This window comes from Salminus brasiliensis, chromosome 19, assembly GCF_030463535.1.
Source record: "Salminus brasiliensis chromosome 19, fSalBra1.hap2, whole genome shotgun sequence".
Lineage (NCBI taxonomy): Eukaryota > Metazoa > Chordata > Actinopteri > Characiformes > Bryconidae > Salminus > Salminus brasiliensis.
In genome coordinates this window covers 7645161-7662222 of record NC_132896.1, presented here as the reverse complement: position 1 = coordinate 7662222, position 17062 = coordinate 7645161, and the positions used below count along the sequence as shown (strand labels likewise).

General features: G+C 41.2%; 1 protein-coding gene across 12 annotated transcripts in view; it reads right to left on the bottom strand.

Annotated features, from left to right (window-relative positions):
- Positions 1-17062, bottom strand: part of magi2b (membrane associated guanylate kinase, WW and PDZ domain containing 2b) — a 142989-nt gene that overhangs the window by 33480 nt on the left and 92447 nt on the right. For 11 of the 12 annotated variants that reach the window (XM_072663942.1, XM_072663948.1, XM_072663943.1 and 8 more), the window contains 3 exons: positions 12503-12685; positions 8752-9260; positions 6851-7016 (listed from right to left, as the gene is read on the bottom strand). In XM_072663942.1, coding sequence (XP_072520043.1) covers positions 6851-7016; positions 8752-9260; positions 12503-12685 — 858 coding nt within the window. The remainder of the gene's footprint in view (positions 1-6850; positions 7017-8751; positions 9261-12502; positions 12686-17062) is intronic. The other variant, XM_072663951.1, reaches the window with a different exon arrangement.

Here is a 17062-nt window from a genome sequence, read left to right as displayed (position 1 = left end):
CCTTTAAACCAGCTGCCCAACCTCCAGCTACTGCTACCTGCCTCAGAAGAGTTGCCCACCCTCCATTACAGACTACATTGGAGTTTACATGGACTCTAATTGATACCATTATTATTACAATTATTAATACTATTAACCATCATTATTACTTACTTTTATTGACTTTGAATTTTGAATCTTTTTCATTTCACTTTCTTACCATCAGTACTTTGACTATATCAGCACACCTGGACATACAGGCTTATGTGGTGGTACTGGGACATAGTTCTGGTGGTACTGTGACTGGTGGCTGCCATTTTTTAATATGTCGGCATCGGCCAATATCCGTGTTTAGTGGCGCCGATTTAAAGTCAGGCACATCTGTGCTGTCACTGGTGCGGTGGAACGTGCTGCTGCAGCATGTGAAGGACCCCAGCAACAAGGAAAACAGCAGCAACAACAGTCCTGATAGATAAAGATAAAGTCCTATGACCATGTATTTTACTTAGTTAAAGAAAAAAACGAGCATAGAAGCGTGGGCAGAACTGGCATAATGCTACAGCTGGTGAAAGGTAACTTTAGGGACTGTAGAAGTGTGAAGTGAGGCACTCACAAACATGTCGGCTGTGTGGAAGTGTTTTTTCAATGCACCAAAATTTATACTAAAAGAGATGTAGTGCACTAAAACGTTTACGTTTACGGTTACTTGAGGACTGTTTCATATATAAAAGCAGAAAGTTGTGTTTCCAGCACTACTATTATTTGTTTTTAATATATTTTATTTTTTAAATATATTTTTCAGTTGAATTGATTTTTATTTAGAAAGATTAGTGTTAGTGTAAGTTAGTGTTCAATAAATTATAATGTTATATATTGTTAAATATAAGTATAATGTTAAATTATAATGTTAGTGTGACATTTTAGCATCGGCCGATATGGGTTGAGTCCCCCTTGTGAGGTTTCTTCTTCCAGCTGAGGATTTTTGCCACTGTGGCCTTTGGTTTGCTCACTGGGGGTCTTAACTGCAGGATATATCGCTCTCTTACAGATACTGACGCTAATATTATTAGTCGGAATGCACAGCCTCTATCAGGATTATTTATTTAAATTAGATTTCTCAAACAAAATATTAAATTGAAGTAAATAACAATTCATCAATGAATCAGCAAGTATTACAGTTGCTTGAATACAGTAAATATTTTGAATTATTCTTTTGTCCTATTCTCAAAGAAAGAAATGGACGCTGGTGGATTGCTCTGCATTTTATGCCACACAGTGCTTTTTACATTATTCTTTTTAAAGCTTTCTGAAGTACTATCGAATCTTTCAAAGGCTGCATTTCTATTGTTCACTAAAGACGATTATTATTAATAAACTGTTCAAATCAATAGCTCACTAGATAATATGACCAGCTCTACCCTTATAATAAGTCATCCAACTAATCATTAAATAATATCCTGGACGCTCATGAATCAACGCCCACTTCCACATTATAAAGGTGTCAAACATGGGCTGCATTAATTAAGCTTAACCGCCACAGCATTAAGCAAATCAAATCTCACAGAGCATTACTGAACCGCTCTTATTAAAGAAAAACTCCAGCTGTCATGTGTCAGCCCTGGATTGGCTCGTTCAGTGAATGCCCCGCCTTTCTAATAAACATCTGCAGCCTAACTGGCTCAGAGTGCTGTCAGTGTTTGGTGTGTGGCTCAGTGTGAGAGCTGTGTGCTAATCGCAGAGATGAGGGGAGAGAGCTGTGAACATGGCCGGCGCTGGCTGGGACCTTGGCAACGTGCCGGCTCTGGAATTGAATGGTCTCACACTCAGCCTGTGAGTCACTCAGGCTGTCTCTCGCTTGCTTACTTCAAACCTCACTCTGTGTGTGTGTGTGTGTGTGTGTGTGTGTGTGTGTGTGTGAGAAAGAGGTCTTCCAGGGCCACAGCCAAACAGTAGAGTGGACAGAGCAAGACAGAGAGAGAGAAAGAGACAGACAGGGAGGGGATGGAGAGGGGAAAGCAGAATACAGATTGGAGTGAATCTCTGAATACAGCTTTATTCAGACTGCCTTGACTGAGGCACACGCGAGGTAGGTGCGTTGGAAGGTGAGAGCAGGGCATAATGTAACACAGTAAAATATAACATGGACGACACCATATCACTGAAAAGACTAGGTATATATAATTCACTCATATGTTGACGTTACACTACAGGGTTTTAAAAGTCGTGGCAGATTACTGAACATCTGGGTCTCTCTCACTTCCTGACGGAGCTGATTTGAACCCACCCCAGGAGGAGGAGTTTAAGTATCTCTGGGCCTTGCTCACAAGTGATAGGAAGAGGGATTGTGAGAATGATCGTAGGTTAGGTGCAGTGGCAGCTGGTAAACATAGCTGAGCCTTAAGGCAAAGCCCTTAATTTATCAGTCAATCTACGTTCCCACCCTCATCAATGGTCAGGACAATGGTCAGGACTTGTGGCTACTGACTAAAAGAATGAGACTGCGTCCGAAATGAGTTTTCTCTGTTGGGTAGCTGGTCTCACTTTTTGTGATAGAGTGAGGAGCTTAGTTATCCAGAGGAGGCTCGGAGTATAGACACCGCTGCTTCGCACTGAGAGGAGGCAGCCAAGGTGGTCAGGCATCTGATAAGGATGCCCCCTGTCACCTCCCGTTGGGGGCGTACCAGGCATGACCAACTAGGAGGAGAACCAGAGGAATACCCAGGATCTGCAGGATGGATTATATCTCCTGGCTGGCCTGGGTGTGCTTGTGGGTGCCCCAGCAGGAGTAGGTAGAACTTGCTGAAGACAGGGACGCCTGGGCTTCTGTGCTTGCCTTATTGACACAGAACACTGGACTGGATTAGGCAGATTAGAAGATGAAGGACAATGAATACACAAAAATGTGCAAAATAAAATCAGAGACATGTTTTCTGGTGGATTTTCAGAGCCTATTTACTAAGACACATGCCCTAGTAAAATGTAGATGTGCCCCACTAAAATCAAGGCAAAATGTAAAATTTCATAAATTTTATCCTGAATTGCTGAGCAGAACTACAGGACCGGACACCCAAAGTCACTACAGCCCCTACATTTTCTACAATGCCCCAGCATCTTTCCATAAGCTTGAGCAGCTAATGCTCTCAGTATGGAGTGATGGACATTCAAAAATCTTTAAAAGACAAGTCAGCCACGCTACAGAAGGTAATGGTAGCCCATAGTTGTAGCCAATCATAACAGTATAAGCAAACAAAAATAATAAGTATTAAACCACTGAAGTAAAGGCATTAATTAAACTAGCATCAGTTATGTATTTATTGTATGTATTTATCGTATGTTTTAGCTAATAACAGGAACACTGACAACACAAGATTGTAAATTAAGCATTGTTATATAGCCAATATAATTATGGGTTCTAGCTATAGTTCAAATATAGTTTTATCCTGCAAAAGGAAATATTGCATTCCTGTGTGTGACAGTAAAATTACTAATACTAATAATACTATTAATAAAAATAATAATCCACACTTTATTATTTTTAGTATTATTATTACTGTTATATAGTATTATTATTATTATTGATATACATTACCCTTCTGTAAAAATCAATATGTATGAAATATGAAAATAAAATAAAAAATAAAAGTCATACATGAAAAGTGCTATTTAATATATATCATTTTAAATAATTGGTCACAAGGTCAAATGAACACTCCAGTTTTACAGAAATAGAATTTTCTGGCAATGATTTGATGGTTCCAAAGGTCTAAAAGGGTTAAAACAAGGTTAATTTTGAGATTAAGTTGTAATGTTTTCATCTACTGAGGCGTGTGTGTAGGTCAGTTGTATTAAAATATATTAATCTTGCTCAAATAATAAAAAAATGTGCTGAAAAAAAACCCAAATGTGTCAGACTGTGCTGTGCTCTGCCCTGCATCACAGTGCAGGCCAGAGTGCAAATAAAAACACAGAGCCTCATACGCCTGCCTTGGCTTCGATCTGGTCCACTGTGATTGTTTGTTCTGACTTCAAGGAAAAGGTCAGACATGTATCGCTTAGAGAAACTTGATCCCTTGTCTGAACACCAAGCATTCCCTTTGGACATGGCCCCAATCCCAAACTCCACTTCGGATCTGGGTCGATATCAGTTGAAAATGTCGGATCATATATTATAGGAAATAAAGAGCAGATCCACTCCAGTAACACAGGTAATGATCTAATGTCAACAGCATTAATAGCCAGCTATTCAGTAAAGCACATGGGAGTAATTACACTATATGGACAAAAGTATTGGGACACAATGCATTGTTTCTTCTAAAAACCAAAAGTGTTAAAAAAGAGTATATCCTGCTTTTGTTGGAGTAACTGTCTCTACTGTGCAGGGAAGGAGCATTGCTATGAGGGTTTGATTGTATTCAGTGACAAGAGCATTAGTGAGGTCAAGATGATGGATGACCACCACCAAACCTCATCTCCAACTCCCCAACTCAACCCAAAAGTATTGGGTGAAGCACCAACCATCATTCCAAAGAGCACAGTTCCACTGCTCAGTGCTAGGGGCTTTATACCCCTCTAGCCCACTTATGGCTTTAGACATGGTGCCATTAGGCTCATGTTTATCTGCTTCAGAGAGTCCTATTCTATTGGCAATACATCTGCACAGGGACTAGACAAGCTCTGTGTGTGTGTGTGTGTGTGTGCATTTGCACATCTTTGTCAGCAATGAGTGCAAGATTTAGCAGCTGAATGCATTCATTAGAAGTGCTGTCCACAAACTTTTGAACACATGGTGGACTCCTATTAGTCGTTAGTTGGGTATTTCTTCCTGTAGGGTAGTTGAGTGTTCTGAGGTCTTACTAAAGTTTTCAATTCCACCTTAAATGGTGCAGACGTTATATGGCCCCAGAATGTAACCATGGAAGTATTTTAAGGAGGAATTTCAGACTCCTGCTTCAAGGTACGTACAAAAAAGCTTTGCTGGTTGATGCCACAAATTGTGCTAAGATAACAGAGCAGACGACATATGACGAAGACATTTTACCTCGGCCTTCTGAATATTTATGTGTGAGAGTCCTGTGCCGCCCCCTGCAAGATGGCGCCCTGGGCGGCTGGCCATGTCGCCCATACCTACATCCCCCACTGGAAGTGTATTAATAGCAGAGAGGATGTTCCAAAAATCATATTGTAAATACATGCAGGAGTGTATTATAAAAAAAAGGTAAATGGACACTTCAATAAAGCTAAGCAGAAAAAATCAATTCAGCCATCCGAAATTAAGAGATTATTCTGGCTTTGGCTCAGAATACACTAGGAATGCCTGCCAGGATGTGTTCTGCAGTCCAACAACAGTAGAGTACAGTTGGGCAGTCTGAGCAGGGTATGATATTTTAACCCCATCATACCTAATGCCTTTTGCTTTGGTTTATACCTCAGTAATCTGTGTTAAGAGCTAGTGGGCCTTCTGTCTGTGCTGATTACAGCATCATAATGGAGCAGTGCATGGAATCTGAGGTTGTTGTACACCATCATGTTTTCTCTCACTGCATAAAAGAAGCTCCATGCTGCCTTTATAGTTGTATACACTGCCATACGTTATTAGAATTGACCTTAGTCCCCATTTAAAGCTGCCCTCAGAGGAGCTGGTCAATGCAAACCATAGTGAGAATGGATTAGTATGTGGAGCTGGAGGCTGTTGAACGCCATCATGGCGTCATTCTATTACTGTATAAAAGAAACTTTATGCTGCCCTTATTGTTGTATACACTGCCACACTTGTGTATGAGCCAAGGGTACAACAAAAGTATTAAAAAGTTATATGGACATTTTAACAAAGCTAAAGCTGGGTGAAGAGATCAGAATACAGTAAGAATCACCACTAATGTGTTTGAGCAGTCTGAGCATGGTATGGTATTCTAACCCCATTACACCTCATAACTAATGCATTGTTTGCAATACATGCAGACAATTTACGTGCCCTATAATATTGGCCTTAGAGGAGCTTAGTATGTGGAGCTGGAGGTTGTTGTTGGTTTCTATCACTGTATAAAAGAAACTCCCCTGCTGCCTTTATTGGTGTATGCACTGTGATATGTTATGAGCAAAAGGGGATACATTCAAAGTTTAGTATAAAAAGTATGGTATGGTAAAGGTATGTGTATATTTCATTCAAGCTTTTGTCTTGGATCAGAATGCACTAGGAATCACTGCCAGCACCTGCCAAGCTGGTGCGTTCTATCGTCTTACAAATGGCTTAAGTAAAAGTCACTTTGAAATGACGCCATGGCGTTTTTTACACAGAGACACTTGCACGCATGCACACACACAAATACACACACACACAAAACCTAAACCTGCCTGGTCAGTCCATGTTCAGAAGGGTATCGTAGCCTGTTAGTCCAGTGGGCTGTGTTGTATGCTCTGTCCTCGGGCATCTTCCTCACTTCAAAAGGGTATCACATGCCAAAGAATGTTTACAATAGGCTTGGCTGAAACCCAGATAATCCCCGGGCCGGACAGGAAGCTGACCAGTGCGACACAATGTGACACCGTGCGCACAAGCAACCGAAAATAGGGCATTCGATTTCAAAAGCCCCTGAACAGAGAAGATAAGAGAATGATAAAAAGTCTTCGGAAAAGAAAATGTACTTTTTTGGGGGATGTCTTCACTTGCGGGGAAGATGAGCCGCTGCTCTTCTTTCTTTGAGCGGGTTTCGTGCAGATAAAGCTCTTTTTAATCTAAATCTCAAAGCGTCTCCTTGAGATTCAAGTCAAGGACGGCAGATCCAATATCTGGATTTCTGCTGCTTGTTAGACATTCTAAACTGTGAAACGGAAGTATAAGGACACAGAGGACCGAATGGGAGATACCTCATACCTGTGCCTGTGCTTCTCTGGACGATGAGGGTGGCGTCTGTTCCCACGGCGCAGTCCTTCAGGATCTGGACCACCTGCGAGTGGTTGAGTCCCTGCATCCCCTGCTGGTTAATCTCCACTATCAGATCTCCCTCACACAGCCCCGGACACCCCTGCGGCTCCAGCACCTACAGAACAGTTATCTCATCAGGGACAGAATCGATAATGCACTCTCGCTGGTTCATAAACATCAAAGTGTTCCAGGTACAATGTGTTAATCTGTGCAGCAGGATGATAACGCTTGTATAGCGTGTAATCAAACAATAACTAGGAATCCTGATTTCCTCATTTTCCTATTACTTAGCATCTGCTGAGAGTGAGTACAACCTGTTAAATCTGTTACATTTTTAGAGTTTTTAAAGATTGTACCATTGAGGAAATTGTTGGCCAATGCTGATATATGATACATTATATGGACAAAAGTATTGGGACACATTGTTTCTTCCGAAATCAACACTATTAAAAAGAGTTTATTCTGCTTTTGTTGGAGCAGGGAAGGCTTTTTACTAGATTTTGGAGCACTGCTGCAAGGGTTTAATGGTATTCAGCAACAAGAGTGTTAGGGAGGTCAGGATGACCTCATCCCCAACTCCCCAAATCATCCTACTTGCAATTATTACAAGGGGTATCCACAAACATTTGGACATATAGTGTACATATGCTCTTAAACTGATTTTGCAAATTCAGGACATATAGCATTTAGCATAGCATATGGTTATATGGGAAAAGACTGTAAAAGAGGGACAAGAATTCAGAAAGCTCTGGTCTATAGAGAAGGGTGGCTTCTGTGCTGGAAGGCCAGACCCCTCTCTAAAAAGTGGAGATTGACTAAGAGATGTGTCAGAGTTACAGGGAGGTGACAGGGTGGTGGTGGGTTGTGAAAACTTCATCATGAACATGGAAGGTAGAAATGGAATTTAAAGGGTGTTAGACTGAGGAGGAGGAGGAGGGGCTTCAGACATGTTCCTCCTCCAATAATTCGGTTATTTCATAACTCTACATTGATTCATAAGATTCAATTGTGACTAAATTCACTTGGATCAACAATGTAGAGAAATATAACATTTATTTCTGTAGAGATTTATAAATACATTAATGTGAATATATTGCAGTAGTCCAGCTTCACCTAAACATTCTTCTGAAGTTCATAATTTAATCTCTGTCATATCTAAACATATAGGTGGGCAATATGATGATATTGTATGGTTACAGTATCTATCTATATATATGTCTGTCTATCTATCAATCATATCTACCTATCTGCATCTCTCTCTGTATGTGTGTATATATATATATATATATATATATACACACACACACACATACACACACATCTGTCTGTCTAGCTGTCTGTTTATCTACAGTGCCTACAAAACCTATTCACACCCTTGCAGTTATACATGTCTTGTACATGTCAAAGCCCTCACTAGTCTCCTTCTTGGATGGTCACTCAGATTAATGGTCACTCGTCTGCTCTAGGCAGATTTACACAAGAGCCATATTTCTTCCATTAAGTGCATTATATGATATCAGATTTTTACTAATTATGGCCATTTTATGTGGTCTTGAACATTGTTGCTGTCACACAAAAACCTTGTATCTCCCAAATGGCAACTTTACAGAAGAAGAAAAAAACTTAAATTTTCATTGAAAGTCAATGTAAAAAATTTCATTACAAATACTTTTGGAGCATTTTAATTGGTTTATCATGAAATTTGGATACAATGTAATGATTCACATTATGTCAAACTGAAAACAGCAAAACTAGAGATTATTTTTAGAGGTTTTGGCATGACAGCGATGATATGCTAAATGTATAATGTAATTTCATGTTACTCAGAGCCTTCTTTTTCAAACGTGTACCTGTTTCACTCGCTGGCCTGTAGGACTGTCCGCTATGGTGAAGCCAAAGCCCTCTGCTCCTTTGGTCATTGTGAGGCTTAGGAGCTCAGGAGCTGCTTGGGCCCCTGCTGTCACCCCTGATGACGATGCCATGGAGACACTGTCATCGGGCTGGGCCCCAGGCGTGGTGAGGGACGGCGGCTGTGAGCCGTCCAGGTGGGTGTCTCCAGGGTGAGATGCCTGAGGCAGACCCTCGCCATGCTCAGGAACTAGCCGGCCGGTCAGGGACATGTATTCCATGTAGTTATCGTAGGTGTTTCTTCCATTGAGCAGGAGCGGATGATCCACTAGACCCAGGGGGGCCATGCTGGAGCTAGCTGAGGGGTCCTCGGGGTCATAGGGCAGGGGGTAGCCCCGGCACAGTACGAGGGTCACGCTCTGACCAATGGGGACCGACTGGAAGAGCTTGACTACATCCGCATGCGTGGTGCCCAAAACGCAGATATCGTTGATGTAGACAATGACGTCACCTACATGGAAAACAAATGAAGAGGCTGAATTATAGCTGTCATCAATAAGTGCTTTCGGTGATCGAATCACATTCTGATTTCTCTTGACCCATTACAATGGGATAACGATCGGGTCATTCAAAGCACGGTCGGAGGAGGTTGGAGAAGAGTCTTGACCATATTCAACTCAAGTGTAAACAGAATGTGTTTTGTGCATCTGCTTCTGATTATGTAAGCTCTGCAATTTCCCATCGATTAAGCTGAACGTCCATCACTGTACGTGAAAGAATGACAGCTCAGTACCAGTGAATCCAGCCACAGTTCTTTCCTTCCCATCTTGACTTGTCTCTTGTGTCCAGAAACTCTTCTGGACAGCTGTGGTGATGACCACAGCAGAAATCCCAGCAGCTGCAAGACAAAGCCTTCTCTTTTGCCGACTGTTGGCCTTTAAAAGAGTTTCTTGCAATATCTGGACATGTTTAGTAATACATGATGAACTTGTTGACGTGGTTTTTATGGTCATATGGTCACACTGGGGATGCACTTTAGTAAAATGTGGAAGTGGAATCTGACCAAGGTACACACACAAAATCTGGACATTATGTAACAATTGTACCGTAAAATAGCAGCTTTAGAGTTATGTTGAGAGCTCCACTGACTGTAAAAGGGAGAATAGCGCCTCTGTCATTGCCAGTCAGTTGGTGGAGCTTCAGAAGAGCTCTCGCATGAACTGTGTAATGCTGCGTAACCAGAGTCATATTTGTGTAAAATACTGTAATATGCTTTACCCCCTCTACTGACGCCAGGTTTACATCTCTCAGCTTGTCAACAAATGCATGTGTACACCTGTCCATGAGGGGGTGCTCATAGTGCTATTTGTATCAACGGCAGTGGAAAGAAAGTGAATTACAACTCCACCAACTATAGGGTGAGCCCAAGAGCAAAAATACCAATTCTTGCATAATACAGCTATAAAGCATCCAAACCATGGTAATTTTTCTTAGACTTTAAGTTTAATAAAAAAAATTATTAATATGTAAATTAAAAGTATGCCACTCACTCCCACAGTCCATATATGGAACCAAAGCTGCAAAAAAAGCACTTTGAACAGTTTTTGTGATATAACAGAAACCAACTCATTTACATATATCACCCTATTCAGCCTAGATGTGTGCATAAAACCACACAAATGTCAAAATACAAGATAAAAATAGTGGATATGGGTCCTTAAACTTAAGAATTCAAATTGTGTGGAGGAGGTTCAGATCCTAATTCAAGGTGAGTCTAGAGAAACATCAGCCTGATTGAGAAATGATGATGCTATGGGAGAACAAGAAGACGGTCAAAAGCACATCCAATTTGAAACCACTGAACTGCAGAAGTCGTCCATGTTACATTTTGCCCCACATTAGTTTGCGGCCTGCTCTCCCCTGCAACTTCAGAGGTCTACGTCAATCATTTGATTCAGCGTGAAACATCCCCAGAATTCCTCCTCCCCACCAAGCCCTTCTCAAACACACACACACACACACACACACACAGAGCAGGGTCAGTGTAAGGGCATTAAGGGGTGTGTATAAAGGACGAGTCAGCCATCTGGGCCATAATGAGAGAACTCAGTGTTACAGACAACCTGAGGCTGAACTATACTGAAGCAGCAGAGCCTGAGAAAGAGAGAGAGAGAGAGAGAGAGCGAGAGAGAGAGAGAGATCTAAGGTAGCCTTTATTCCCCCCCATCAAAAGTGGAGAAATTATACACAGTTAAAGCTGAACCTCGGTCATGGAGCATTATGCTGAAGTAAGTCCATAGCAAGTACGTATAATTATGCATGAGACCTCAGGAGCCTATAGACACAGCCCACTTACTGAGCACCATGTGAGAGCTCAGGGTGAAATCAGAGCTGAATTAAAGCACTTCTACGGTGACTGGATGAAAAAATTTAACATTTTTTAACAAAAATAAAAAAAACATCTCTGTGCCTCCTAGATATGGGTATATAAGCTCAGCAGACAGTAAAAGGTAAAGCACTGTGGAATCAACCTGTGATGCCTCACTAAAGCACTTTCCTGTCAGAGAACAGAGAACAGTGTCCCAGAACAAATGCAACCAAAAAGGCGCGTACAAAGAAGAGTGGTTACTACACCCCTGCAACCGAAACAACAACCCCTCACATTTATATTGTATACATGCATATGGCTCTCTCTCACAGGATTTATTGTTACACTGCCTGACCTAAAGCGAGAGCATGAGCGCCCGAGGAGAGTGCGAAACCCCGGCCTCTGTAAACATCTTCAAACTTTCATGAGGCCAGTGGAATATGGACAGCAGATTAGATCAAACGCCTTTTCTTGCAGCCGACAAGCCTGTTTCGGGCCTTCTGGACCACTGAGGGATGAATTTTCCTTGAAACTTCAGCACTCCTACAAAAACTCAACTTTGGTCTCAATTTCGGCCTGATTAGCCCATTAAACTCGAAGTACTTTTGTATTTTGTTGGCGAACGGCAACAGCGTGCAACAGTGGAAAAGCTATCTACAATACTCACACAATAGGAAAACAATACACTGCCATAGGACACAGCAACATTCATCATCCAGGCTTGAAAACATTGTGTTTAACAGCCAAATATCTAGAAACTCTAAAGCAACATTATGTAGCATTTTACCCTAAAAAAGCAGCTTCAGAATCATGTTGATGCTTAACTGACCTGTAACAGGGAGAATGGCATCTCTGTCATTGCTACACCAGGCTTGACACGCTGCAAACTGCACTATGTAGCATTGGTAAAGCAGGCAGGACAATGCTTGTGAAAATTGCATAACACGGCAAGTTATATTTGTGTAATATCATGTAATAATACTCTATCGCCTCAGTCCACATGTTTCTTAGATTTTCAGTGATGGTTCTGTATCTCTCAGCTTGTCCAGAAATGCATGTGTAAAGCGTGTCCTTTAGGAGCAGCTAAAAGCACAAATTACTGTTCCCAACTGTAGGGGGAGGCCTGGAGCAAGAAATACCAATTTTTGCACATAGCTGCTTTAAGCTATACGGCACCAGGTTAACAAGTAACTTGAACTAGAATCTGTTCAAAATAAAGAAATTTATTTATTAGCTTGAAGCCTTTCGGTGCCATACTGAACTCCACTACTGAACAGTAAACCTAACAACTGAACAATGAGCATAGAGATTAAGGGTTTAAAAGCCAAGCAAAGGTCTGACTGAAATCACATGAAGACAAGCACACAGAAAGTGTCAGCACTCACCAGTAGCCATCTTGCTATCCTGCGCGGCTGGTCCTTCCGGTATGACGCTCTTGACCTGCAGAAACTCGTCGGGTTCGTCTCCGCCGATGATGGTAAAGCCAAAGCCCATGCTGCTCTTCTGCAGTGCCGTGGACAGAAATGTCCCCTTCAGCTGGGTGGCGTCCCGCGTGAACGGAGGCTTCTCTGTGAGGACCACAAACCAAACCCACACACATGCCGCCATACACAAACACATACACATACGCATTATCAACTAGTGAGGCCCCAGTTCCACACACTGGATCGGTACTCGCACGAATATTAACCCAGCCAAGCTACTCGAACCGAGCAATCACCTTACCGGCAATCCATTCTCCGAATTTGCAGACGGTCCCTTTAACTTGTTGACCAATTGTGACCGCACAGTTCTGTAAACCAACTACAGCAATTTAAGAAGAACGCACAGCGTCACTGACGTGATGAACCTCCCATATAAAGCACCATTAACGGTGCTAACAGCGACCCCTTAGAGAATATTAATCAGTCTGCTACACACGAGTGAGGGAGTGAGTGAGAGAGTAAGTGTGCGAGTGAGTAAGTGAGCGAGTCAGGTCCATGAGGTGCTTTAGATGTACAAATGTGCACATCTTAAACAGAACACTGGTGGATGATCCTCTCCACTATGGTACATTAGCCTCTGGAGAATATTTATGTTTAGAAATATGTAATAAACATTCATACTCATGTATGAAACGTACATAAAACAGTACCCTGGGAGAACACTGGTACTGGATCGGTACTTGGTTAAGTGGTCGATATTTGCAGAGTTCAGGGATCAGAGAACATGAAACCCAGATATGGCGCTTTCCTATTACAAACCCACATTATTTAAAGGGCCCATAACACACGTCACTGAATGCCCTTCATTTCTAAACAAATAAATAAATCAATAAATAAATCAGATGCAGCAAATATACAATGTTAAAACGTTGTCAAAACATGCCATTCACTCCGCAGTCCACTCAGTCCACATATGGAAATGAAATTGCAAAACAACAGTACAGGTATTTACATACATCTGCCTATTCAGCCTACAGCAGTTTACACTGGCCACGGCCATTTATGCTAAAATTATTATAAAGAGGATACGAGGAAGTCAATCAGAACAGAGGTCCTTTATCAGTCTTAAAGGCACAGTAGTAAAAACAGATGAACAGAGGTTAGAAAATGGTCACATAAAAAGCCAATATGACAAATAAATGGTGCTCAGAGAGAGAGGAAAAAAAATTATATATATATATATATATATATATATATATATATATATATAAAATATGGATATGGGCCCTTTAAATCCTTTGCATCCATAGTGAATGGATTCTTCCAGATTAAGCTTCTACATACTTAATGTTAGACAGTTACAGTGATTTCCAGTGAGCAGTAGAACAGTATCATGCATAATTGATCGTAAAAGGGTTGTCTTACTGTCCAAACACCCCGAGTCACATGCTGTGGTAAATCACAGGCTTCACAATGACATCAGGATATTTGAAGTCCCTTGTGAGCAGTTTTGAGTAATATTCTGAGAGCAGTGCTTTTAGTTGAAACCATCGGTTTAAAATAACTTTTTAAAGCCCTTCAGAGGAACAGATGAAGGATGGATTTAGAAAAAGTTCGGAAAACCTTATCTCTTTCAACAGTTATTAAGAAGTGAAGGGTGAAAGGGACACACTAGCAGCCTCTCCCTGCCTGGAACTGGGCAATCCTCCAAAATGGACCCCAGGGACAGAAGGAGGCCATCAGGAAAAGCTATCAGGAGGTCAGTATCAGCTCTAAAGGAGATCCAGACACTGGAAAACACCTCATCTGATCCATAGCTGGTGTGGTGCTGCTCAGTTATGACTTGACAAAAGCAGTCATGGCTCAAAACCATCCACTACCGACCATATTTTTCATAATTTCAATGAGAAAATCTCTGAGAAATCTCTTCACATTTCCCACTGGTTAATTAAGCAGGAACATGAATGAGGAATGAACATACATGAGAATTTTGGGCTGATGTCAATATATGCTAGTTTTCGAAGTGACAGCAATACATACATTTATTAAATGTAGAAACTGGGAGTAAATCTACCAAGCTTACGCTGGAACTGGGGATTTTTTGAACTGCCACCGCTTGGAGCAAAGCATGGTGTACCCGGCTCTGATGCATCGGCCAGCAGACGCCAGTGCAGCACCAGCATTGCCCTGGAGTGATGTGGAGGGGAAATGCCATCTACCCACCCTGGAGAAAGCAAGGCCAACTGTGCACTTTTGGCTCTCTGGCTGCCGTTAGCTTGCAGCATTACTGGGATTCAAGCGATCCTCGGGTCATTATTCCACTGGACCACTTAAGGGCCAGAGAACCCATTCTTAGGGGGATACCTGTGTAAGGGTTATCTAAATCTGATTAAGATTTGTAGTCAACAACCACTGTGAAAAGTGGAACAGGGCAGGTTGAGTTAAAGCATTTTGGTGGTTTGAATGGTCTCAAAAACTGCTTTTGTTCATTTAAACTAAACTGCTGCTCTGCTTTGCACGGTTTCATTCAAAGTGTTTATTTAAGTTGAATAAAAGCAGTTGAATTGCTTTGTGCCTGAACGCTTTGAGGTGGGAGGCAGAAGGTTCTGGGCTGGAAAATTACAATTAGCAGTTGTCAGGAACGCAGAATTCTGACAACGATGAAATGCACACATAACCTCAGACGGCTCTGCTGTCGTGTAAGAAACGTATGACTAAACTGTAGCCAATTGTTACTCCGAAATGTAAATGTACATCTGTTGCAAAGATGCAACAGAGAGTGTCTGAGAGCACATTTTATCCTCCACACTTAGGTAGGCAGCTGCTGTCAGGATGAAGGCTCAAATACATACAGCGAGTTGCAGAACATAACAGATGAAGCCCGGAACCTGTCTGCTAGAAATCTGCAGCACTAACCTCAAATGAGTAGCTGTGGAATACTAAGGTAAAAGACCTCGAGGGCCTAGTTAGCTTTTGGCCTAAATTCAAAAAACAAGCAAAAAACTAAAATCACTTCCTGCAAGTCAAGGTAGGGGTGATCAATTCATTCCCAAATTCAATGTTTTGTACTTTTAATTAACTACTTTTGTCACAACATCATGTTGAATCCTCATGTGGGATTTAATGATGGAAATGAATCCCCATTTATGAATTACAACACAGAAACAGAACCCAACAAACAAATGCACTGTGAAAACCGCTGGGAATTCAAACGGCTTCTAAATGTTTGAGCACACCTGAGCAAAGCCAGCAGAAACAGAGCCACAGTTCAGCAGCTGGTAAAGTATACAGGGTTAAAAGTGAGCAGAATCAGGATGAAGCCATACTATTTTACTTGCAGGTGAACAGTAATTATCAGATGCTGTAATGATCAAACGGCAGGACTTCCTATTACGATCACTCAGATGATATGGTATGTCTAAAACTCTGCAGCAAATGTTTAAATAAAAAGACATAAACGCCCTTATGCTACTGCTGATTTATCATTTTTACACTGACATATGATTACACCGTAATCCATTTCTATTTCCACTTCTTGAGCATAAGTATATGACAGCTGTAGCTCTGGGTTATCTGCAGGATCTTCTCGCACCTCAAACACACATTACATGCTCTCTTAAATCCACTTTCTGCTATCTGATGGCTGGCTCGTCTGTAGTCGCATTTACAAAGCTCTATAAGATGAGCAATTGTGCTTTTAGTTAAACGGATCCCCTTTGTCATTTTTAACCACCTGCCGCCTGTCTCAGTGCTCTTTTTAGCATGCCCTCCTCAACTTGGTCTCGCCATTACCCATCAGGGGTCGTTTCATGGCTCTGTTAGCTCTAGTTAGCTCTAGATGAGAGACGAGGGACTGAATTAACATAAATGCCAATTTTAGCAAGAGAACCCATCTGGAATTCATGGCTATCTGACACCTTTATGTTTTCAAAACCAGAAATATTATAGACTGTAAGCCATTAGGTAATTCGCTAATATTAGCTAGACCAGTTGGTAATTATGGGGTAATTATGGGGTAAGGCTCACATGTAAAGCTCACAAGTGGTACTTTGTAACTGAATTTACGATCACAATGACCTTGTTAATCATGGTAATCCTGCAGACAATAATCATCCACGGCTGTTACTTTTTTTAAGTTATACTTTATTGACTTGTTTGGCATATTTACTTATTTTCTTATTTTGTAAGTATTTTGAGATGGCACTGCTATGGAGGGTGTTGTTATTATTATCATTATCATTCTAATCATTATTATACTTATTTTTATGATTTTTAGGGATAAAATTATATGCCATATCCATGTACATATCACCTGATGGCGATACATAAACTATTAAATTGCAGAAATGAAAACTACATTGACTTAGTATTATAGAGTATTATATTTTGTGTAGACTGGGATTTTGCTGCTGCTGTGGGCATTAAAAGATGGCAATAATTCTGTTCATCACATTTTATCCTAAAAATAATATCAAATATCAGCATGGAATACTGGCTAGTACTGTCCAATATATTTTACCC